We start from the raw sequence: 26,777 nt of genomic DNA, 5'->3' as shown, positions 1-26,777 counted from the left end.
GTAGTTTGAAGAGGATTGTTCTCTTTCGTTGTCTTCCCCCCATGGACAAGAGTTTTGAACAGTTAGCCGAAGCCTGCTGATTAGCTTCTATAAGATATCCTCCGAGACAGGGGATTGTGTGTGATGTGTGATTTGTGTGTGTGATGTATGTGTGTGTGCATGGGTACATGTGTGCGAGTGTGACTGTGATATTTGAATCTTTTCCTGTGTCCCATGTCTAGGTGCTGGTTGCGGGTGGATAACTACTTCATCTGGAGCTTCATTGGCCCTGTTTCTTTTGTTATTATGGTACAGTCATTCATTATGATGCTATTATGACCAACTGTATTACATTCTTTTTCATTCAGGCTACTTACTTATTTACTTAATCCTCTTAGTTCCTGGAGGAACATAGGGACTGTACTAAAGGCTAACTTCACAAATGTTACAACAATTTAAGACCAGGGGGTGTTCTAGGATTCCACTGAATGTTTTGTAGACATGTGTAACCTTTGACCTTTCCCCCCCTAGCTGAACCTGGTGTTCCTCATGATCACCGTGCACAAGATGACCCGCAACTCCTCTGCCCTAAAACCTGACTCCAGTCGCCTCGACAACATCAAGTGAGTCCCACTCAGCAGAGGTTAGGGGTCAGTGAAGCCTCCCAGGTCATGTGATTAGGGCATGTCCTGTATCAGTGAGAGATGGGTTGGAAGTCTGAAAAAATGAAGGAAAAGCAGAATAATGACTGTCATACTGTATATGTAAATCCAGGACACTTAAATTAGTATGATATGTTATGTTTTGTATGGTTACATAAGACAGAAGGTTACTTAAGGCAAAAACAAAAGTAGCGTGCTTGGTTGGTCTGGGTTGATGGGTGGACAAATAACATAAACATCTAGCAACCCAAAGGTTGAGTGTTTGAATCTCATCATGGACAACTTTACAACTAGTTACTACTTTTTAGCTACATTGCAACTACTTAGCATGTCAGCTAACCCTTCCCCTAACCTTAACCCTTTTAGTTAACCCTTCATCTAATCCTAATCTTAACCCTTTTGGCTTACCTTAACCTTAACCCTTTTAACTAACCCTAACCTTAACCCTTTAACCTAACTCCTATCCTTAACCATACATCCTTAACCTCAAATCCTAACCTCAAGAGCTAGCCACCTAGCTAACGTTAGCAACAACAAATTGGAATTCATAACATATACGTTTTGAAATGATGGAGATCCACAAATGAATACATACCATACGAGACGTAACATATCATACTAAATGTAGTATCTCAGATTTAGGTACAGTATAATACAAAATGCTCTGAGACCACGTTGTCTTGTAATAACAATGAGTCATTTTCAAAGCAGATATTCCAGATAGTAGGTTCAAAGCCAGTACAGTTGAGATACATGCATCTTAAGGCAAAACAGCCATGCTGGGTAGAGGGTTGGCTTCGGTCTGTGTGAGTGGTTTCATTGTGATGCTAAGCTAACATTAGCATACCCTCTCCTCCCCAGGTCATGGGCTATTGGGGCCATCGCCCTGCTCTTCCTGCTAGGTCTGACCTGGTCCTTCGGCCTCCTCTTCATCAATGAGAACACGGTCATCATGGCCTACCTCTTCACCACCTTCAACGCCTTCCAGGGCATGTTCATCTTCATCTTCCACTGCGCTCTGCAGAAAAAGGTAACTCAAACACTCACATATCTAAAAGGGACCTTTTCTATTGAGTAAACTAAGCATAACATTTTAAATAGATATGATGGAATATAATTACAGTCTGCAGCCTGATTTATGTTGTTACTTTCCCTTAATAATTCCTGTGAGAAGGAGGTGATTATTTAACCAAATTTGAATTAAACAGGGTAATTATGCACGGTACATCACTAGGTGCACTATTCAGAGCTCTGTCTATTTGAAATGTTCATTTGCTCAAAGCACGTACGTCTTTGTCTGATGAAAATCTTGAGCCCGTATGTTCAGAATGAAAAATCCATAAATGTATAATTCTTGTGTAATTTATATGTCTAGGCTACATTGAGGTTTTTCTTTAGCTGTTTTAGGCTATCTGGCATTAGCCTTAGGGCCTAACTGTACATGCACCAATAGCCTACATGCCAATCTGAAAATTATTTTGGGAACGGGTAGAAAAGTTAACTTTGACCCACTGAGGCAAAAGAACAATGTCAGAGTTTAATTCATGAGAAAAGCTCAAAATGGAGAAATGAAAATAAAGAGAAGGGAGGGACAGAAAAGTCATGTTTGTGAAAGATTAGAAGTGGTAAAAGAGGATGATAGCAGTGCTGGATATGTTATGTGTGATGGTTGTGAGGCACTATACAAATTCAACAGACACAAGACGAGGACTTCAGATAGGCCTATGGCACGAGAAGGGAACTGTAGCCTACTGTTCAGATGGGTTAAATGGAAACGGAAATCTGGACACTGACTGTAGGTCTATAACCTCTCACATAGTCTCAATATCAACTCCTGCAGAATTAAGCATTTCTTGTAGCAAAATGATACAACAAATGTAGGCTATATTTTGATTCTGGAACAGGAGTGGAGAAATATGATTTCTTTCAGCATCTTGAGAGAATGTGAATGTGCAGTTAGATACTGTCTGCAAAGGTGCTCTCTTTATCAACATCATAAAAGCTGATAGTATTTCAACCACCTAAAATATGCATCCAAGCCAAAATGAAATCTTAACAGAAACATGTTGGGTCGTTTTCACAGCTTACAACCGGTCAAACTGATGTCATTTGGAAATGTACTTTTTTTATTTTTTATTGCATTTTCTCCCTGGTCCCTAAACATCTTTCCTCCACGAAAGAAGCAGAGATGACAGAGAAAACTTTAGCCTACCGATATTAACTAGATTTAAGGATTCATTCTATCAATGTATGATCTTATTCTGGTGAGCAATGGTTTATTTAGTCTTCTATGGCAACATATAATGACAGAAGAGAAGGTGCATGTATCTAATTATAGACAAGATGACTAACTAATAGCCGACCAAAATGTCAAAAATTAGAAGCAGGAACATATCTAAATCAGGCAACAACAAAAAGTCTTGCACCCCCTGTCAAAAAATCCTTCCTCCATCTTTGACTGTAGCCTACAGCACATTTTCTATATTAGCGGTTCCGGTGCAGATTTTCACTTTATCACATATAGTTGTGCGGTTGAGGATGGGTTATTAGCAGTTATGGGCAGGTGCTGGTGAATAAACAGCCGACTCGCACACCACTAGTGTGTATGTATGCGAGTCTACAGCTTACCTGCGTGTGTCTAAGCCATGTTTGCCCTCTCTCTCCATGCAGGTGCATAAGGAGTACAGTAAGTGTCTGCGTCACTCGTACTGCTGCAGCCGTACCTCCACCACCAGCTCCCACGGCTCCCTGAAGAACTCTGCCCTGCGTGCCAACAACCGCTACTACACTGGCAACCAGGCCCGCCACGCTGCCGCACACAGACAGGTCAGTGAACGGACATACGCACACACACCACAAACACATACACACCACACACACACACGTGTGCACGCATGCATACACGCACAGATTCTAAGGGAATATGTGGGTGCACACACAGGGCACATCATGCCATACACAAACCCACAGATTACGGGTACACGCACCACTCTACAAAGTGTAGGCCTGTCCCATACCTAATTCTCTTTGACAACACTCTAAACACACACACACAATACACTCTCAGTCTACAGTTGACATACCGGCTATCACACGCTTCACAAATCTAATCAGAAACCTTCATCTCTATTTGGATCTACCACGTCTCAATCTGATGTTGTTGATCTGCGTGCATTAACTTGTTTATGTTAGTATGCCGACTGCGTGAGCTTATTTACTTCATGTATCTCTGGTAGCATGTATGTGTTTGCTTAGTACTTTTAGACAGATCCATGCAAGCTTGGCAGTGTTCCAGCCTCACATAGTTACAATATCATATCATATTGTTTATTCCTGTCTGTCTGTCTGTCTTGTTAATTCCTGTCTGTCTGTCTTGTTTTGCTTCACTGTGTGCTTCTCTTCTCCGGCGTTCCAGAGTCGGATCCGCAGGATGTGGAACGACACGGTTCGGAAGCAGACGGAATCTTCCTTCATGGCAGGAGACATCAACAGTACTCCTTCACTCAACCGTGGTGAGACTCCCCACCCCCTTAACCCCCCTCTAACCCCCCTGCTGTCCCCCTCTCCAATCACGCACACCTCTATGGCAGGCTCATCAGAACTGACAGACAGACTGGCAGAACGAAGTAGGAGCACCGCTGAGTCTACTGTCAGAGACAGAGAGCGAGGAAGAGGAGCCAGTGTACATTGACACGAGCAATAGCCTGAGCTGCCGGTGGCATACCGTCGCTGTGGCAGCCATCGTCATGGGGATCAGAATTATCTGGGAGGGAGGGAAGAGTTGATGATGACAAAGAGGTAGTCGCTAAATCAACCGTCACTCTTTATGTTAATTTCATCCATTTTGTTTTTAATGAACTGATTAGCGTACGAGCTGGCTGGGGGTAATTAGTCTTATTGAAGAGAGTGACAGGAACAAGTGAGGGAGGGGGTGCGAGGAGAGGAGGAGACAGTAAGAAGAGAGGAGGGGAGGGGAGGGGAGGGGAAGGGAAGGAGATTCGCTTTCCTGGAACTGACATCACGGAGGAAAAAGTATTCTCTGAGTATACCAAACATTAGAAACACCTTCCCAATAACCACTCTGCAAGGTGTTGAAAGCGTTCCACCTGGATGCTGGCCCATGTTGACTCCAATGCTTCCCACCGTTGTATCAAGTTGGCTGGATGTCCATTGGGTGGTGGACCATTCTTGATAAACACGGCAAACTGTTGAGCGTGAAAAGCATTTCAGTTCTTGACACAAACTGGTGCGGCTGGCACATGCTACCGTACCCCATACACAACCCATGTCCCAAAGCTTCAAAATCCTTCTTTAACCTGTCTCCTCTCCTTCATCTTTAACCTGTCTCCTCTCCTTCATCTTTAACCTGTCTCCTCTCCTTCATCTTTAACCTGTCTCCTCTCCTTCATCTTTAACCTGTCTCCTGTCCTTCATCTTTAACCTGTCTCCTCTCCTTCATCTTTAACCTGTCCCCTCTCCTTCATCTTTAACCTGTCTCCTCTCCTTCATCTTTAACCTGTCTCCTCTCCATCTTTAACCTGCCTCCTCTCCTTCATCTTTAACCTGTCTCCTCTCCTTCATCTTTAACCTGTCTCCTCTCCTTCATCTTTAACCTGTCTCCTCTCCTTCATCTTTAACCTGTCTCCTCTCCTTCATCTTTAACCTGTCTCCTCTCCTTCATCTTTAACCTGTCCCCTCCCCTTCATCTTTAACCTGTCTCCTCTTCTTCATCTTTAACCTGTCTCCTCTCCTTCATCTTTAACCTGTCTCCTCTCCTTCATCTTTAACCTGTCTCCTCTCCTTCATCTTTAACCTGTCCCCTCCCCTTCATTTTATCCTGTCTCCTCTCCTTCATCTTTATCCTGTCTCCTCTCCTTCATCTTTAACCTGTCTCCTCTCCTTCATCTTTAACCTGTCTCCTCTCCTTCATCTTTAACCTGTCTCCTCTCCTTCATCTTTAACCTGTCTCCTCTCCTTCATCTTTAACCTGTCTCCTCTCCCTCATCTTTAACCTGTCTCCTCTCCTTCATCTTTAACCTGTCTCCTCTCCTTCATCTTTAACCTGTCCCCTCCCCTTCATCTTTATCCTGTCTCCTCTCCTTAATCTTTAACCTGTCTCCTCACCTTCATCTTTAACCTGTCTCCTCTCCTTCATCTTTAACCTGTCTCCTCTCCTTCATCTTTAACCTGTCTCCTCTCCTTCATCTTTAACCTGTCTCCTCTCCTTCATCTTTAACCTGTCTCCTCTCCTTCATCTTTAACCTGTCTCCTCTCCTTCATCTTTAACCTGTCTCCTCTCCTTCATCTACACTGATTGAAGTGGATTTAACAAGTGACATCAATAAGCTTTCACCTGGATTCACCTGGCCAGTCTGTCATGGAAAGAGCAGGTGTTCTTAATGTTTTGTATACTCAGTTTATAGGGAAAGAGGAAGGAGGACGTGAAGGACAGAGGAAGCTGGGATAAAGAGAGGAGGAGGGGTAGGTGAAGGATGGATAGAGGAGGGATAGAGCTAGAGGGAGAAACGCTAAACAAAGGCGCTGCCAAGTGCGAAGTCCTTTCGTATCCCAAGCGTTTGAGAAAAGTTTGTCATTGTTGGCAAAAAGCGAAAGATGGCCGCGCCATTCGAGAGACAGAGAGAAAGAACGAGAGAGCGAGAAATAAAGAGAAGGAGAGACGCTATCATGGAGCAATAATTAAATGGGAACGAATCTCGGCGAGAGCCGCTGTCTTCGTTGTTATCGCTGGCATATCTTATCTCTTTGATTTCCCCACTTAACTTCTTTATCAACTTGTTTCTCTTCAGACAATAGTGATCTGTCCAGGAGACAAGGCGTGATGAGGCTTCCTCCTCTCTGAATGAAGCCTCCCAGTGCCTGCCCTACTTTCTCTCTCCAACACTTAAAAGTTGTTGTTTTTAAATTGTCGACAGGATATTCTTTCCAGGTGTTTCTGGACAGCTAATCCTGAGTAATTTGGTGTGGAGAGAGACAGGGACAAGAGAGCGAGAGAGAGAGAGAGAGAGAGAGAATGAGAGAGGGGATAAAAGAGTGACTGTGTGCGTGAGGTAGAGAGCAGGAGAAAGAATTGGAGAGTGAGTGAATGAGGGAGTTGATGGGTGAACGAACTAACAAAGAAATGAAAGAATGTGAGTGTTTTAGTGTGAAATTCTCTGTGAATTTCTGTCTTTCTCATTGTCTCTGTGATGAATGGTTTGGTTGAGACCTGATGGTTGCACTTCGCCTTAGACCTCCGTCATGCTGTCCTATTTTTAATTTCATGGCATTTCTATTCGACCGCCTGGGGCTGAAGCCATACATGGGCATTATAGAACATTCTCAATGTTCCATTTCTTTGAATTATATTTGTCTAAAGGTGGCATTCGCATTTCACTGTGAAATGAACTGTGTTTCAATGACTGCACTCTCTGACTACGTAATGATATGCATTAGTATTCCCCCTTCGACTACGTGGTAAGATACAGAACAATATTCCAAATGGCAACGCTGCCTGCAAACAGCACCTTTCCGCAGGAAATGTATTTTACTCAAAGGTTACAATAGCAAGGTAAACACATTCAGGGGTGTACTGTAAAATACATTACTCTGTAGAACATTACTGTCAATCGATTTGAATAGGAATTTAACATATTTTTGAATAACCTGTCAATGGCCTGTATTACTATGTTTAATGTTAATTATGTATTATGTATAATATTCATTATGTATTATATTTTGAGGCATTGTTATGACATTTATACAGTGCCTGTAATTATATTTTCTGTTATATTTTTGTTTTATCATATAAAATGTTGTTAATATACCAAGTAGATGTTTATGGTAAAGTATATATTTATGGTAAAGTAGATATTTATGGTAAAGTAGATGTTTATGGTAAAGTAGATGCTTATGGTAAAGTAGATGTTTATGGTAAAGTAGATGTTTATGGTAAAGTAGATGTTTATAGTAAAGTAGATGTTTATGGTAAAGTAGATGTTTATGGTAAAGTAGATGTTTATAGTAAAGTAGATGTTAATGGTAAAGTAGATGTTTATAGTAAAGTAGATGTTTATAGTAAAGTAGATGTTAATGGTAAAGTATATGTTTATAGTAAAGTAGATGGTTATAGTAAAGTAGATGTTAATGGTAAATATATGTTTATAGTAAAGTAGATGGTTATAGTAAAGTAGATATTTATAGTAAAGTAGATGTTAATGGTAAAGTATATGTTTATAGTAAAGTAGATGTTTATGGTAAAGTAGATGTTTATGGTAAATTAGATGGTTATGGTAAAGTAGATATTTATAGTAAAGTAGATGTTTATGGTAAAGTAGATGTTTATGGTAAAGTAGATATTTATGGTAAAGTCAATGTTTATGGTAAAGTTAGATGTTTATGGTAAAGTAGTTGTTTATAGTAAAGTAGATGTTTATAGTAAAGTAGATATTTATGGTAAAGTAGATGTTTATAGTAAAGTAGATGTTTATGGTAAAGTAGATGTTTATAGTAAAGTAGATGTTTATAGTAAAGTAGATGTTTATAGTAAAGTAGATGTTTATAGTAAAGTAGATGTTTATAGTAAAGTAGATGTTTATAGTAAAGTAGATGTTTATAGTAAAGTAGATGTTTATAGTAAAGTAGATGTTTATAGTAAAGTAGATGTTTATAGTAAAGTAGATGGTTATAGTAAAGTAGATGTTTATAGTAAAGTAGATGTTTATAGTAAAGTAGATATTTATGGTAAAGTAGATGTTTATAGTAAAGTAGATGTTTATGGTAAAGTAGATATTTATGGTAAAGTAGATGTTTATAGTAAAGTAGATGTTTATAGTAAAGTAGATGTTTATAGTAAAGTAGATGTTTATGGTAAAGTAGATGTTTATAGTAAAGTAGATATTTATGGTAAAGTAGATGTTTATGGTAAAGTAGATGCTTATGGTAAAGTAGATGTTTATGGTAAAGTAGATGTTTATGGTAAAGTAGATGTTTATAGTAAAGTAGATGTTTATGGTAAAGTAGATGTTTATGGTAAAGTAGATGTTTATAGTAAAGTAGATGTTAATGGTAAAGTAGATGTTTATAGTAAAGTAGATGTTTATAGTAAAGTAGATGTTAATGGTAAAGTATATGTTTATAGTAAAGTAGATGGTTATAGTAAAGTAGATGTTAATGGTAAATATATGTTTATAGTAAAGTAGATGGTTATAGTAAAGTAGATATTTATAGTAAAGTAGATGTTAATGGTAAAGTATATGTTTATAGTAAAGTAGATGTTTATGGTAAAGTAGATGTTTATGGTAAATTAGATGGTTATGGTAAAGTAGATATTTATAGTAAAGTAGATGTTTATGGTAAAGTAGATGTTTATGGTAAAGTAGATATTTATGGTAAAGTCAATGTTTATGGTAAAGTTAGATGTTTATGGTAAAGTAGTTGTTTATAGTAAAGTAGATGTTTATAGTAAAGTAGATATTTATGGTAAAGTAGATGTTTATAGTAAAGTAGATGTTTATGGTAAAGTAGATGTTTATAGTAAAGTAGATGTTTATGGTAAAGTAGATGTTTATAGTAAAGTAGATGTTTATAGTAAAGTAGATGTTTATAGTAAAGTAGATGGTTATAGTAAAGTAGATGTTTATAGTAAAGTAGATGTTTATAGTAAAGTAGATGTTTATAGTAAAGTAGATGTTTATAGTAAAGTAGATGTTTATAGTAAAGTAGATGTTTATAGTAAAGTAGATGTTTATAGTAAAGTAGATGTTTATAGTAAAGTAGATGTTTATAGTAAAGTAGATGGTTATAGTAAAGTAGATGTTTATAGTAAAGTAGATGTTTATAGTAAAGTAGATATTTATGGTAAAGTAGATGTTTATAGTAAAGTAGATGTTTATGGTAAAGTAGATATTTATGGTAAAGTAGATGTTTATAGTAAAGTAGATGTTTATAGTAAAGTAGATGTTTATAGTAAAGTAGATGTTTATGGTAAAGTAGATGTTTATAGTAAAGTAGATGTTTATAGTAAAGTAGATGTTTATAGTAAAGTAGATGGTTATAGTAAAGTAGATGTTAATGGTAAAGTATATGTTTATAGTAAAGTAGATGGTTATAGTAAAGTAGATGTTAATGGTAAAGTATATGTTTATAGTAAAGTAGATGGTTATAGTAAAGTAGATGTTAATGGTAAAGTATATGTTTATAGTAAAGTAGATGTTTATGGTAAAGTAGATGTTTATGGTAAATTAGATGGTTATGGTAAAGTAGATATTTATAGTAAAGTAGGTGTTTATGGTAAAGTAGATGTTTATGGTAAAGTAGATATTTATGGTAAAGTCAATGTTTATGGTAAAGTAGATGTTTATGGTAAAGTAGATGTTTATAGTAAAGTAGATGTTTATGGTAAAGTAGATGTTTATGGTAAAGTAGATATTTATGGTAAAGTAGATGTTTATAGAAAAGTAGATGTTTATGGTAAAGTAGATGTTTATGGTAAAGTAGATGTTTATGATGTTTTGTCTCTTTCTCTTAGCCACCATGGGAAACCACCTCCTGACCAACCCAGTGTTACAGACCCGTACCGGCACCTCTCCCTACAACACCCTACTGGCTGAGAGCTTCACTCCCCCTTCTCCTGGGGTCTTCAACTCCACCGGTAAGTAAACCTTAGTGTGTGTGTGTGTGTGTGTGTGTGTGTGTGTGTGTGTGTGTGTGTGTGTGTGTGTGTGTGTGTGTGTGTGTGTGTGTGTGTGTGTGTGTGTGTGTGTGTGTGTGTGTGTGTGTGTGTGTGTGTGTGTGCGTGTGTGTGTGTGTGTGCGTGTGTGTGCGTGCGTGTGTGTGTACGTTCATAGGGCGTGTGCTTCTGCATTTTATGCAAATATATTTTCTTATTTTTTGCATCTAAATATTTTTCTGTTTGTTAGTCTTTTTATGCCTCATTGTGTGTGGAGGATGGAAAAAATGTGTGTCTGTTTCACTGGCGGTGAGTGTATGTATCTGTCAGACGGATTCAGCAGTAGAGAGAGAGAAAGCCGTGCCAACTGCCTAGCCATCTGGCCAGGTCTCTAATCCTGCCGTGTTGATATGAAGAAGCAGAAATTGATTAGAAGTAAAGCTTCATCTGTGACTGAAGGAGAAATCTTGGGGACAGCTTCCATTCTAAGACTCTCCCCAGAGTAAATGTGTCACATACAGTTGTAATGCTGTGATAATTCACTGAGAACAGCAGCAGACAGCGGTGGCTAGAGTGATTGGGACAGTGGACTCCATTCAGATTCATGTATCTGAGTTGTTCGGGTTTATGGAGCATTTTGATTGTAAGACTTAAATACTAGAAATACATTGAGTGTACAAAACATTAAGAACACCTGCTCTTTCCATGACAAAGACTGACCAGGTGAATCCAGTTGAAAGCTATGATCCCTTATTGATGTCATATGTTAAATCCACTTCAATCAGTGTAGATGAAGGGCAAGAGACAGGTTAAGGAAGGATGTTTAATCATTGAGACAATTGAGACATGTATTATGTATGTGTGCCATTCAGAGGGTGAATGGGCAAGACAAAACATTGAAGTGCCTTTGAACCGGGTATGGTAGGTGCCAGGCGCATCGGTTTGGAACTCTCTTAAGTAGAGATGCTATCCAGAGTACTCTCATAATACTGTAGGTCTTAAGTAGTAGAGCTATCCAGAGTACTCACTCTGTGCTCCCTCCTCTCTATCTGTGTGCTCCCTGCCTGACTGAGAGGGAGTGTGCCAACCAGTAGAGAGTTACTATAGTAGCAGCCTGTTGTGTCGTAGTAGAGGCCTGAAATTGTAGACAGCATCTCTGTTTAATATTTTAAACACTCTCTGCACAATGCGTCAGGCAGCCTAACGGCCACGGGGTCCGGCTCAGCAGTGGCAGGGACATTTTTAGAACCCTGAGAGGAGAGGAAGAAGGAAGTGTACTTCATTAGAATGTCTAATTAGCCCTTCCACCACCGCCATAGCAACAGCCGACGAGTCTTGATTAAAATCATACCACGCATTAAAAATTAAATCCACACCGAACCGCAGTCTAACGCGGATTTGCTTAGGGAAGCCATGCCTCCTCGCCATGCCTCTCATTTCGATGCGATCACCCTGCGATGGCAATTTGGGAGTAAAATCACAACATATTTTGGTGTGTTGAAGGCGCGTCGTAGAATAAGCATTACTGCTACTTTATGAGATGGTGGTGCATGCATTATGGATGTACTGAATCACAGGCTCGCAGACAGCAGAATATACCACAGTGGATTCTCTGTGTGTGTGTGTGTGTGTGTATGTGTGTGTGTGTGTGTGTGTGTGTGTGTGTGTGTGTGTGTGTGTGTGTGTGTGCGCGCGTGTGTGTGTGTGTGTGTGTGTGTGTGTGTGTGTGTGTGTGTGTGTGTGTGTGTGTGTGTGTGTGTGTGTGTGTGCGCGCGTGTGTGCCCGTGTGTGTGTGTGTGTGGTGCAAATTATGGTGGATTATCATGTCAAAACTATAGGTTGTGTGTTTGTTTATGAGGCTGTTTGTGTGCCTGTGTTTTATCAATGATTATAGATGATTTGCACTAGATGACTAACAGGAGGCGCTGTTTTGAAGCCACCACTCCTCCATCTTGGCACACCCTCACCGTTGTAAACATTTTTGGGGGAAGCTATGGAAAAGCATTTATTAATGTCTACATTTGTTTTTGTCACGTTTATTATATTATAGAGCTAAACATAAAATAAAAAATATATATCATTTTTGGTTCTGACATTACTGTTACATCAAAATTCTTAAAAATACATGTTATTGTGTCCTTGAAACATTGAATTAACATACTGTATAATTCCATTAATTTTCGATGAAGGACTGCTTCTTCTGAAGAATGCCAATATGGCTGACCGGTGGCTTCAAAGCCTCTTACTGGCTAATACATTGACTTGTATATTTGTTTCAGTGGTTTGACTTTTGTTGTGGGTATTATTGGCTGATGTGTTCTCTTGTTAGTCTTTATCATAGCAATAAAAGCTATTGATTGTAGAGAGAGGGAGAGCAAAATAGAGCGACAGAGAGAGAGTGATGAAAGAGAGGGGGGAGGAGAGAGGAGGAGTAAAAGTGACTCACTCACCAGTATTTTTCATTCCTTTCTTTGTGGCTTCTCCATGGATCTACAGGAACCTTCCGTGACCCAAGTATGTCCACGTCTATAAACCTTTATGTTACTATCAGTGTCTATTATAGTGTTTACACAAATATTGTATTTTCTCCAAATAATAATGTTTAAGTCCTAATTCTATTTAATAACCCCTATGTGTTGTTGTGTGCTGTGTGTTTGTGCAGAGAACACTCTGTGTAAGGCCCGTGATCCATGTGGTATGGACACCCTGCCCCTCAATGGTAACTTCAACAACAGCTACTCCCTCCGCAGCGTGGGGCCATTGGGCGGTGGCGGGGGCAGCTGTGACTTCCTGGGCGGGGGCATGGGGTGTGCAGACACCCCCCCTCCCCTCCTCAACCCCCGCGGGTCTGAAACCCTTGGCGGGGACGGAATACGGCGCAACCTGTCTGACGCAGCTGCCTTCGAGAAGATGATCATCTCTGAGCTGGTACACAACAACCTGCGTGGGGCAGGAGTTGGGGGCGGGGATAGGGTCTGTGGTAGTCTAGCGAGGGGTCCTCCTCACGGCGGAGTAGGCCGAGGCACGGGAGTAGCTGTGCCAGAGCCGAGCATCAGCCTGGACGACGACGAGGACTTCCTATCCAGAGAAGGCGGGCGCCAGAGGACGCCGCAGGACGTGGAGCTGCTCTACAAAGCCCTGGAGGAGCCGCTGCTGTTGCAGAGAGCCCAGTCTGTCCTTTACCAGTCTGACCCCGAGGAGTCAGAGAGCTACACGGCCGACCTCACAGAGAGCCTGGGCCACAGCGGCCACAGTGGGCACAGCGCCGGAGGCCAGGGGTCTGGGGGACAGGGCCCTGACTCTCCCGCCAGGGACTCCCTGTACACCAGCATTACCAACCTGCGAGACTCGCCTTACCCGGACAGTAGCCCCGAGCCCCTGGAGGTGGTGCCCCGCTCGGCCCAGCCCCCTGAGGAGCTCTATTACAGCTCTGGGAGGCCTGCCCTGGGGTCTCGAGGAGCACCCATGCAGACCTTCTACCAGGCCCCGCCCCCCAGGAGGCCCAGTAAGGAGGGGGAGGGGCACCCCGGCCAGGAGCCCACCCACAGCGAGGGAGACGGACAGATGCAGCTGGTCACCAGCCTGTGACTGGAACCGCGAGGATGCGGACGGGGACCAAGATGATGAGGATGAGGATGAAGGCTGGCTGGTTGCCTCCTCAGAACCCGCCTCTCTCTCTTTCTCTCACTCCTCTCCACTTCCTGCTTGATTGGTTGCCTTTTTTCCCCTCTTTATTTGTATTGAAAGATGAGCGAACAAATTTACATTTAAGGAGAGTTTTAGCTGTCTCCACGGCAACAGTCTTATCCTAGAGAACCTCCGCTGTCTGGTGGAGATGAGTGATGGCTGAGTTGTTCTTCTCTGGAACATTCACCCGCTCTCTCCTTCTCTCTCTTCAACATCCCCCTTTCTCTTGGCACGCAGCAGACAGATGCCAAGTCCAGCACTCTGAATGTACCAATCCAACAAACCCCTTATACCTTACTCCTACAGAGCTACAGATATTTCTCAACTTAACTTTGTTCAAGGTCCATTTTATTTCATTTCACAGAATTTCTACAAACATTCCTCTCGAGAAATTGTTCTCATTTTCTAGTTCCCTTTTCTCTTTCCCTTTTTCATGTTCCATCTCTCTTTTTGTTCACTCATCATTTGCTCGGCGTAGTTAGCTGTGGAGACAGGGGATATACTGTAGTAGCCTATTATACCATAGGAAAGAAAATCTCTGAAAGCTACTTCAGTGTTGCCAAAAATACATTTTCCCAGCCAGAACAGAAACTGGAGCATTCGCACACACACAGACATACACACACAGACATACACACACACACCCACTCACTCACTCACAGAAGTGCTTGTTTCTGAACATCAGACACAACCCTCCATCTGAGTAAAAAGAAGCCAGAACAATTGTTCAGACAAGGCAGTTGGAGCTGTCTAAGAGTAGTTGCCTTTATTTTATCTTGCTATGAACTGACTCGTATATACAGAACTAGAGGAGAGACTGAAGAAGTAGGAAGTACACCACAGGACAGGAAGGCTGTTTGAGGGGTCAAGGGTCAGGGGTCAAGAGGTAGATCTTTAGGACTCGAGGAATGGACAAGGACTTTTGGGGGGGGGGGGGGACTTTTTGTTATTTTCTTCAGACATTTGAAAAGTAAAAGACTGTTTTACTAACTTTGAAGAATAATATGTTATCTTGGTGACTTTCTGTTGCATCACCCGGAGGGTTATTAAGGGACAGATTGTGCTCCCTTTAAGAATGGATGCCCTCTTCAATGGATGTGTCCACGTCACCTATGTGTGGTTGTGACAGAATGGACTCTAAATGTTGGAACCACTTCAGCTGTTACGCAAGTCTAACCCTGTACATATGAACCACACAAACTACAGTACTTACTCTACTCCTACCGTGTAAATACAGAAACCAGATGAAGAAAAGCAGCAAAAAAGTAAGAAATACTAAAAACGGACTTCTTGTACTGCAACAAAACAACAAAAGAAAAAAAGAAAATGTTTTGGAGTTTGTGACCTGAATGATGCACTCCATCTCTCTGCCCGTCTTTATCTTGCTCTCTCACTGTCGTTCTCTTGAGTCATAACTAGTGCTGTGCCATTCAGTGAAAATCTCTGGAACAGAAAAACAGAGAGAGAGAAAGAGTATGATGGGTGGTAGATTTTGCATACAAATAAAAACGTTTAAAAAAAAGTCCTGGCACAATTTTATGTAATATAATCCATTACATGTTGTTAATGTTTGACCTTTGACATTCCCAGACAGGAAGTGCTGTGTGGGCGGGGGAGGCGGGATAGATGTCATAATAACATGTCATACTGTGCCTCATCACGGGCGTTCCAATGCATTGTGGTACAAGGGCAGCAGCCATAATGTGATTTTGGTCAGTAATGTATTGTTTGAAAGGTTATATCCTAGATACAACTAAATGATATCATTTTAATATGATGGGTTTTAGCATGTCAGATAACATTTGTTTTCTATCAAAACGTCTTTCATTTTGCTGTTTCTAACAGATAGTTTCAGCATTATTCCAGAGCCTAATGTGACAATGAATTCCCTGTTTTTGTGTGTGTGTGTGTGCGCGCGCACGAGAGAGTTTGTGTGTATGCGTACATGTGGAGGAGAGTGTGTGTGTACATGTGGGTGTGTGATATGCTCAAGCATATGTACCATATTCGTGGGAATTTTGTAAGTGTGTACATTCAAAAAGCTATTTTTGTTGGATGAATTGAATGCACATCAGAGGAAGGGGACAGTAATTCTTTATCTAGGAGAAAGCCTTTTATTCTATTAGCTTCCATCTCAAAGACTAGGGTAGCCAGCTGCTTCTGTGTGGCTGTTCCTGAGGTTCAGGTACCAACGTAAAACTGGGACACTTCAGGCTGCCCTTCAGGATCTTGAGCAAGGAACAATGACAGGGTTTGTCCGAAATGGCACCCTATTTCATATGTAGTGCAGTTCTGACCAGGGCCTCCCTATGTACTGAACTACTATTGACCAGAGCCCTATGTACTGAACTACTATTGACCAGAGCCCTATGTAGTGAACTACTATTGACCAGAGCCCTATGTACTGAACTACTATTGACCAGAGCCCTATGTACTGAACTACTATTGACCAGAGCCCTATGCGAACAAAGACAGAACTTGGATCAAAGAAGCATGCTGTGTTCAAAATGGAACCATAGTGCACAACTTTTCACCAGGGCAAAAGTTGTCCACTATGTAGGGAATAGGGTGCCATTTCAGATAGTACAGTCATAATGACAGGCAGACTTGACCGTTGGGACCATCCAGTCAGAATGACAGGCAGACTTGACCGTTGGGACCATCCAGTCAGAATGACAGGCAGACTTGACCGATGGGGCCATCCAATCAGAATGACAGGCAGAGTTGACCAATGGGGCCATCCAGTCAGAATGACAGGCAGAGTTGACCAATGGGGCCATCCAATCAGAATGACAGGCAGAGTTGAACAATGGGGCCATCCAATACGAATGACAGGCAGACTTGACCAATGGGACCATCCAGTCAAAATGACAGGCAGAGTTGACCAATGGGACCATCCAGTCAGAATGACGGGCAGAGTTGACCAATGGGACCATCTAGTCAGAATGACAGGCAGTTGACCGATGGGACCAGAATGTCAGAATGACGGGCAGAGTTGACCAATGAGACCATCCAGTCAGAATGACAGGCAGAGTTGACCAATGGGACCATCCAGTCAGAATGACAGGCAGAGTTGACCAATGGGACCATCCAGTCAGAATGACAGGCAGTTGACCGATGGGACCAGAATGTCAGAATGACAGGCAGACTTGACCAATGGGACCATCCAATCAGAATGACAGGCAGAGTTGAGCAATGGGACCATCCAATCAGAATGACAGGCAGACTTGACCAATGGGACCATCCAATCAGAATGACAGGCAGAGTTGACCAATGGGACCATCCAATCAGAATGACAGGCAGAGTTGACCAATGGGACCATCCAGTCAGAATGACAGGCAGAGTTGACCAATGGGACCATCCAGTCAGAATGACAGGCAGAGTTGACCAATGAGACCATCCAGTCAGAATGACAGGCAGAGTTGACCAATGGGACCATCCAGTCAGAATGACAGGCAGAGTTGACCAATGAGACCATCCAGTCAGAATGACAGGCAGAGTTGACCAATGGGACCATCCAATCAGAATGACAGGCAGAGTTGACCAATGGGACCATCCAGTCAGAATGACAGGCAGAGTTGACCAATGGGACCATCCAGTCAGAATGACAGGCAGAGTTGACCAATGAGACCATCCAGTCAGAATGACAGGCAGAGTTGACCGATGGAACCATCCAGTCAGAATGACAGGCAGAGTTGACCAATGAGACCATCCAGTCAGAATGACAGGCAGAGTTGACCAATGAGACCATCCAGTCAGAATGACAGGCAGAGTTGACCGATGGAACCATCCAGTCAGAATGACAGGCAGAGTTGACCAATGGGACCATCCAGTCAGAATGACAGGCAGTTGACCGATGGGACCAGAATGTCAGAATGACAGGCAGACTTGACCAATGGGACCATCCAATCAGAATGACAGGCAGAGTTGACCAATGGGACCATCCAATCAGAATGACAGGCAGACTTGACCAATGGGACCATCCAATCAGAATGACAGGCAGAGTTGACCAATGGGACCATCCAATCAGAATGACAGGCAGAGTTGACCAATGGGACCATCCAGTCAGAATGACAGGCAGAGTTGACCAATGGGACCATCCAGTCAGAATGACAGGCAGAGTTGACCAATGAGACCATCCAGTCAGAATGACAGGCAGAGTTGACCAATGGGACCATCCAGTCAGAATGACAGGCAGAGTTGACCAATGAGACCATCCAGTCAGAATGACAGGCAGAGTTGACCAATGGGACCATCCAATCAGAATGACAGGCAGAGTTGACCAATGGGACCATCCAGTCAGAATGACAGGCAGAGTTGACCAATGGGACCATCCAGTCAGAATGACAGGCAGAGTTGACCAATGAGACCATCCAGTCAGAATGACAGGCAGAGTTGACCGATGGAACCATCCAGTCAGAATGACAGGCAGAGTTGACCAATGAGACCATCCAGTCAGAATGACAGGCAGAGTTGACCAATGAGACCATCCAGTCAGAATGACAGGCAGAGTTGACCAATGGGACCATCCAGTCAGAATGACAGGCAGAGTTGACCAATGGGACCATCCAATCAGAATGACAGGCAGAGTTGACCAATGGGACCATCCAGTCAGAATGACAGGCAGAGTTGACCAATGGGACCATCAGGTCAGAATGACAGGCAGTTGACTGATGGGACCATCCAGTCAGAATGACAGGCAGAGTTGACCAATGGGACCATCCAGTCAGAATGACAGGCAGAGTTGACCAATGAGACCATCCAGTCAGAATGACAGGCAGAGTTGACCAATGGGACCATCCAGTCAGAATGACAGGCAGAGTTGACCAATGGGACCATCCAATCAGAATGACAGGCAGAGTTGACCAATGGGACCATCCAGTCAGAATGACAGGCAGAGTTGACCAATGGGACCATCCAGTCAGAATGACAGGCAGAGTTGACTGATGGGATCATCCAGTCAGAATGACAGGCAGAGTTGACCAATGGGACCATCCAGTCAGAATGACAGGCAGAGTTGACCAATGGGACCATCCAGTCAGAATGACAGGCAGTTGACTGATGGGACCATCCAGTCAGAATGACAGGCAGTTGACTGATGGGACCATCCAGTCAGAATGACAGGCAGAGTTGACCAATGGGACCATCCAGTCAGAATGACAGGCAGTTGACTGATGGGACCATCCAGTCAGAATGACAGGCAGAGTTGACCAATGGGACCATCCAGTCAGAATGACAGGCAGTTGACCAATGGGACCATCCAATCAGAATGTAGCATTGCCGTATTAAAGCGTTTCCAGAGAGAAACCATCCATCAAACCAGAGATGTATTCATGAGGTTCCTTCCCCCTAAAGTCTGTCCAAACCTTAAAAAGCTGAGAGTTTTGCCATTCTCTTTATTTCTGTATGTTTCTAATGCTTTATTTATCTCTATATTTATTTATGTATTTGGAATATTTATTTCTATGTTCATTTATTCATGCTTTATTTTATTTTTTGAAGATCTCTGTACATAGCTGAGCTGTGCGATATGAATGCTGAAGTAAGCCCTTTTAAATGTGCAGTACATTTAGGCAAGTAGATGGATTCTCCAGCGTCCACTTCAGGGTGACATTTGGTTAGGGCCTGGGTGTCCCACTTCTTCATAAAGAGTCCTAAAGGGCACATTGAGTTTAGTTGGGGCTCTTGGGGGAGAAAGAGAAGGATTGAAAGCCGGGATAGAATTAAGAATATATTTGTTTTTTCCTCCATTTCTTCTTGGTAGAGGAATCTCTCTTAGTTCAGACTCAGATAGGAGGCCCAGGTGTTCTACAGGAGGCATGTGTGCAATACTGTGCTGGTGTGTCTGACTTGGTTTAACATTGGAAACGGCCTGGTTGGGTAGTGTTACTATATGCCTACCACTGGACCGCTGTGTATGTCTGTGTTTACAGAAGGATCTGATAATTATGCACATTTTCTTTTCTTTTGCTTGAAATATTAATTAAACATTGGCCTTGCAGCTCATAGTTAATTCAATAGGAGCATTGACCGGTCAGCAATGGACAATTGAATGTATGTTGACTAGTAGGAATAAAGAAAAGTGAATTAATGCCCTACACTGACCGCCATCATTATCATCACATCACCACCTACACCTTTATTGATGTGATCTACAAAGTTGACCTTTAGCTGGTAACCTCACAGGGACAGACACCGTGTATGGACAGACTCACCAGGAGGGGAAGAACCTACATCACCATCTCCTGTGTAGGCTCTCTCTCTCTCTCTCTCTCTCTTTCTTCCCTCACCTCTCTCACTCCATCCCATCTTATTCCACCAATGGGCTCTCTTTTATCCCAGCATTAATCCCAGAGTTTTGTTTGGAGTTAATTTGTTTGTCTTAAGCTTTGTTTACACCAGATTGATATCTCAATAAACAGTGGAGCCGTACTGTATTGTGGTAATGCTAGTGATTATACAGCAGAAAGCACTGTAGGACCCAGAGACCTTCTCAATGGGAGTTTCACCCCCATCTAAATCCCTATGTTACCTCTGATTAGGATAATAACACTGGCTAATCATTTACTGTGCTGAGACCACAGAGGGAGAGACCTCTATACACACACACACACACACACACCCACACACACTCTCTCCCTCCCCCTCACTCTCTCACCCACTTCCAGCCCACTACTCCCTGCCCGTGCATCTAGCCCCTACCTCCATGTGTGCAGGCAGGTGGATTGAAGGTTCTTATAGGATAGAGTTGGAGTCAGTCTGTTCCTTCAGTCTGCGGCCCCTGCAGCTCTACCCCAGTAGAACAGTCATCTCTCAGTGTTCCAATAGACAGCGGAGGACACTGTGATCTGACAGTAACGTTGCCCTGCTGCTGACCTTCTCAGATGGACTGTTTCTCTCCCAGATTTGTGATGCCCATATCCTGTGACCTCTGCGTTAGTGTGAAAACATGTCAGTGGTTCCTCTGCAGCGGAGCGGAGGAGAGGAGAGGAGGAGCACTGGGTCATGTAGTCTATCCCCGGGGAACTGCCATAAAGGGAGCGGTGTCAGGACATGTGATGTCACAGTTAGCCAGGGACAGAGTGTGTGTGGGGGGATGAGTGTCAGTGTGCCTGTGTGTTCGTGCAAGGTTATACAGGAAGCAGAGATAAGGATGTGATTTATTGTTCTGGATGCCTTACTGTTGCCTTGGTGAGGAGTCAGGAGGTTCCAGTTGATCAACTAACCAGGCGCATTAGATCAACTCCACTGGCCTCACAAACCCTTTGTAACATTAACACAGAGGTCTCTGTCTGTGTAGTGACATTATTGAGATATAATAGGAATCAACTGCCACATCTACTGGACAAGGGAGATTTTCAGAGTGATAAGGAATGCAACAGGCTTTCCTATAGAGAATAATAAATTAGCACTATTTTGTTATTGGTCTCTTGTTACGTGTCCACATGACTATATACAGTACATATATCATAGTTTTAAGAATATGTGGGAGTATGATTACACAAATGCAGTGACAAGGATTGTGCTGTTTATTTTTGTGTTGGGTAACTGTCCGTCCATGGAGCTGAGTTATGGCTAAAAGCGGCGGCCATCTTTTATACACAGGGTGGGACTACAACAGATGGATTTCTAGGTAGGGTAGGCTGGGTACTCTACACCCGGAACCTCTGGTCCAAAATCAAAAGACAAAAGACACACACATACTACATGCATAGTTACACACATCCATGTCCAGTCAGGTTAGGTAGTTTAAACTACTGTGTACAGTGAAGTGGCGCTAGAGATCATAAAAGATCATAAGGGATTTACCGTTTACATGTTCAAAGTCGATCCACGTAACCGTAGGAGCTAGGAGCAGGCTGACGTTGACCTATTCATTTTTGTAGGCATGTTTTTCTATTTCTGAATACACATCCCAGTACTCTGGCTCCTCTGACTGTGTGACTCTGAACTGTGTCTGAAACTCTGCATGTGTGGATGACTAACGCTATGGGACACTAATGAACCATCTCTGTGGTGAGCAGCTCCATGGGACACACATACTCCCCACGAGGCTGACTGGTCACTGAAGGCTAGAGATGCTGGTCTAAGTGGCCAGCCACCTATCGAGGTCTATTGGTGAGTGTTCTGCATGGCTGTAAGTGTACAAGGGCAGGGTCTGGGAAATGTGCATGAGATGTTCTGGGCTCTATACTGTAGGAGGGGTTGTGATGCTGTTAGTAGCAGGTCAGTATGTTCATTGGTCAGACCCAGCCAGACAGTATTAGACATTAGGAATGACCAGACAGGTAGACAGTCTAAGGCAGAGAAGTGTTGGTAAGAGATGAGTGACGACTGGTAGAACTGTTGCTGGGTGTATGGATGGAAGGGCTCCGTTTGGGAGGTTCATCATCAGTAGGAACTTTGAGGACTGAGTACTGATCGTGTGCCATTGGGGTGATGATAATGTGTACATCTCCATTTAGAGTACTTCTCTTAGATTTTACTATGATGGGTTTTTCTCCATTCATTTATTCTGTACTTCTGAATCCTTTCTAAAGAGAGGTTGATGTAAAACCTTGATTCAGTTTTGTTCTTTTTTTATTTGAGGACTGATGTGTGATTCTTTTCTCACGTCATTGCTTTGACAGCTGTCTGTCTATCTGGGACAAAGGGGGTGGTGGTTTTCTGTGAGCGTTTGCGTCATCGCAGGTCAGCGCGACCCTGTATCAGCACATATTAATAAAAAACTATTTAAAATCGAACTACCTTGTGTCAATAATGGACTAGAGTTTCCCTAACATCTTTCCATGTGCATTCATTCTAATGCTGTGTGGGTGTCTTTCAAGCTGAAAATGAAAAGGTGTCTTTAAGTGCTAATGATTTATTCATGGTTTGGCCTGCAGGGTGATGGGGATCTGAGTATGGTGGTGTATTAAACCTCAGCCTCGTACCAACAGGAGTACAAGACTCCCTGCCTCTGCCTTGCTCTGAGTAAACTCTCTTCTCAACCACATGCAGATGGAACTGTGGGTGGGTTGATTATTTTTCTTGTCTTCTGTTCCAAGGCCTTCAAACAAACAAAACTATCAAAGAAAAGCTAAAGAAAGGCGAGAGGAAGGAGACGTTGTTTCTATACGAGTCATGCTCTCACTCCCACTCAGGGTTGGTTGGTTAGCGATTGGTCCTGTACGCCCACCATGATTGGAAGATGACCAACAAGGTTATTCTATGTTGAGGTTAGTTCATGCTGAGAAATCAACGGTTGTTCATAACAAATGGTACTGAGCACCAGTGGCAGACATTGAGAACAGAGGTGGGTGGTTTCAGTCAGGGCTGGGCAGATAACTTTAAAAATGTGAAGAGTTGCTTAGGTATACAGTAGACTTAGTGAGCCGTATGATAATGCAAACTGCAGATCACATGGATAGCAGTATGGTGCAGTACTGTACAACCACCATTTTGGATGTTTCATAGCAGAAAGCCGGCCATTCACAGGAAGTTAAACTACATTAGTGAGTTTGCCATGGCAACAACAAACTACAAGCATGAATGTTTCTGTAGTGTGCACTTCCCCTTAACTTATAGTTTGTGATGTGAGGGCCCTACATTGAAGGGAAGGGGTTTGTAGTACAGTATCCAGCCCCCCTTGAAAGCTCATTGTTACTGATGGTGTGTCATCAGTGTTTGATACGTGTCTCCTGGAGGGGTTCGTTTCCTTGATGGCTCATAATCCTGGCCATTGTAGAATCTGATCGTTAGCTAATTAGCTCTTAGCTAATTATTATGTGCATCGGAGCGTCTTAATTCATAATTATATGGCTTCCTACTACCATTATCATCAATCCTGTCCCTCTGCTCCTTTGCTCTGTCCGCGTGTGTGTGTGTGTGTTTCATACAAATTATAATGTGTGTGTTTCATACATTGTAGTACATGTATGATATACACACTCCTCCCTCTCCTGGCCCCTACTGTGCCCCCTCAGTGGTAGTCCCTGTGGGGGAGCTCTCCAGCCTTGACCACCCAGTCACCCCGCACTTTAGCACAATAAAAGACACATGTAAACACACGCCTAGGGCCTACTAGGCAGACAGATAGAGGGGGAATCACACAGCCTCCGTGTCACCCCAGATACACTCCTCCACTCCCCAGCACTCACACAGCCACAGAGGTGAGGCCATCTCAGCAGAAAGGTAAAAATAGCCCGTGCCAAGGTTAGTGGCCATTTTGGGCACTCTGAGATGGCATGAGTAGTACACATCACCCACAGAACCTAACATCGCTGTAATAATAGACAGTCAGCTATTAAACTCAGACTGAACCAGCACTGATGATGTCACTGGGTTCTTCCTGGTTCTTTACTGCCCTCAAGTGTTTGGATTTAGCTGTGTTCCTCTATTATACAGTATGTGTCAAGGTAGTGATAGTAGGCTATTATCCCCCCTCCATCTCTGCACCACAGTGTTCTCTCCTTCTCTCGGTTAGTGTTTGCTACAGAGTAGTGTCTTCTCTTTGGCACCTCTCTGCATTCCCTTTCTCGTCTAAGCCAAGTAGGATGTTAGAGATGAGCAAATAGTCTTCCGCTCCTAAAGGGTGTCTCTGTGCTCCAATTATATTTGAAGAAAATACAGCATCCGGTATGAGAAGAAATATACATGTTTTAATGAAATATATTTTGGATACAAATAATGGAAAATGTTTTAGTCACAAAAATAATATCCCTCTATACGGGAGGGTAAAATAATATCCCTCTATACGGGAGGGTAAAATAATGTCCCTCTATACGGGAGGGTAAAATAATATCCCTCTATACGGGAGGGTAAAATAATGTCCCTCTATACGGGAGGGTAAAATAATATCCCTCTATACGGGAGGGTAAAATAATATCCCTCTATACGGGAGGGTAAAATAATGTCCCTCTATACGGGAGGGTAAAATAATATCCCTCTATACGGGAGGGTAAAATAATGTCCCTCTATACGGGAGGGTAAAATAATATCCCTCTATACGGGAGGGTAAAATAATGTCCCTCTATACGGGAGGGTAAAATAATATCCCTCTATACGGGAGGGTAAAATAATATCCCTCTTTACGGGAGGGTAAAATAATGTCCCTCTATACGGGAGGGTAAAATAATATCCCTCTATACGGGAGGGTAAAATAATGTCCCTCTATACGGGAGGGTAAAATAATATCCCTCTATACGGGAGGGTAAAATAATATCCCTCTATACGGGAGGGTAAAATAATGTCCCTCTATACGGGAGGGTAAAATAATATCCCTCTATACGGGAGGGTAAAATAATGTCCCTCTATACGGGAGGGTAAAATAATATCCCTCTATACGGGAGGGTAAAATAATATCCCTCTATACGGGAGGGTAAAATAATGTCCCTCTATACGGGAGGGTAAAATAATATCCCTCTATACGGGAGGGTAAAATAATGTCCCTCTATACAGGAGGGTAAAATAATGTCCCTCTATACGGGAGGGTAAATAATGTCCCTCTATACGGGAGGGTAAAATAATATCCCTCTATACGGGAGGGTAAAATAATGTCCCTCTATACGGGAGGGTAAAATAATATCCCTCTATACGGGAGGGTAAATAATGTCCCTCTATACGGGAGGGTAAAATAATGTCCCTCTATACGGGAGGGTAAAATAATATCCCTCTATACGGGAGGGTAAAATAATGTCCCTCTATACGGGAGGGTAAAATAATGTCCCTCTATACGGGAGGGTAAAATAATATCCCTCTATACGGGAGGGTAAAATAATGTCCCTCTATACGGGAGGGTAAAATAATGTCCCTCTATAAGGGAGGGTAAAATAATATCCCTCTATACGGGAGGGTAAAATAATGTCCCTCTATACGGGAGGGTAAAATAATATCCCTCTATACGGGAGGGTAAAATAATATCCCTCTATACGGGAGGGTAAAATAATATCCCTCTATACGGGAGGGTAAAATAATATCCCTCTATACGGGAGGGTAAAATAATATCCCTCTAGAAGGGAGGGTAAAATAATATCCCTCTAGACGGGAGGGTAAAATAATGTCCCTCTATACGGGAGTGTAAAATAATGTCCCTCTATACGGGAGGGTAAAATAATATCCCTCTATACGGGAGGGTAAAATAATATCCCTCTAGACGGGAGGGTAAAATAATATCCCTCTATACGGGAGGGTAAAATAATGTCCCTCTATACGGGAGGGTAAAATAATATCCCTCTAGACGGGAGGGTAAAATAATATCCCTCTAAACGGGAGGGTAAAATAATATCCCTCTAAACGGGAGGGTAAAATAATGTCCCTCTAGACGGGAGGGTAAAATAATATCCCTCTAGACGGGAGGGTAAAATAATATCCCTCTAGACGGGAGGGTAAAATAATATCCCTCTATACGGGAGGGTAAAATAATATCCCTCTATACGGGAGGGTAAAATAATATCCCTCTAAACGGGAGGGTAAAATAATGTCCCTCTATACGGGAGGGTAAAATAATATCCCTCTATACGGGAGGGTAAAATAATATCCCTCTATACGGGAGGGTAAAATAATATCCCTCTATACGGGAGGGTAAAATAATATCCCTCTATACGGGAGGGTAAAATAATATCCCTCTATACGGGAGGGTAAATAATGTCCCTCTATACGGGAGGGTAAAATAATATCCCTCTATACGGGAGGGTAAAATAATGTCCCTCTATACGGGAGGGTAAAATAATGTCCCTCTATACGGGAGGGTAAAATAATATCCCTCTATACGGGAGGGTAAAATAATGTCCCTCTAGACGGGA

General features: G+C 42.6%; 1 protein-coding gene across 2 annotated transcripts in view; it reads left to right on the top strand.

Moving 5' to 3' along the window:
• LOC109886818 (adhesion G protein-coupled receptor L1) overlaps nucleotides 1-22,739 on the top strand; it is a 220,864-nt gene extending 198,125 nt beyond the window's left edge. For both annotated transcript variants that reach the window (XM_031828040.1, XM_031828039.1), the window contains 8 exons: nucleotides 222-288; nucleotides 511-602; nucleotides 1,503-1,671; nucleotides 3,312-3,467; nucleotides 4,057-4,153; nucleotides 10,168-10,290; nucleotides 12,805-12,822; nucleotides 12,971-22,739. In XM_031828040.1, the coding sequence (XP_031683900.1) occupies nucleotides 222-288; nucleotides 511-602; nucleotides 1,503-1,671; nucleotides 3,312-3,467; nucleotides 4,057-4,153; nucleotides 10,168-10,290; nucleotides 12,805-12,822; nucleotides 12,971-13,896 (1,648 nt within the window). In that variant the 3' untranslated portion in view covers nucleotides 13,897-22,739. The remainder of the gene's footprint in view (nucleotides 1-221; nucleotides 289-510; nucleotides 603-1,502; nucleotides 1,672-3,311; nucleotides 3,468-4,056; nucleotides 4,154-10,167; nucleotides 10,291-12,804; nucleotides 12,823-12,970) is intronic.
• The last annotated feature ends 4,038 nt before the right edge of the window (nucleotides 22,740-26,777 follow it).

This window comes from Oncorhynchus kisutch, linkage group LG6 (assembly GCF_002021735.2).
Source record: "Oncorhynchus kisutch isolate 150728-3 linkage group LG6, Okis_V2, whole genome shotgun sequence".
Lineage (NCBI taxonomy): Eukaryota > Metazoa > Chordata > Actinopteri > Salmoniformes > Salmonidae > Oncorhynchus > Oncorhynchus kisutch.
This window is presented reverse-complemented; position numbering and strand designations above follow the sequence as displayed.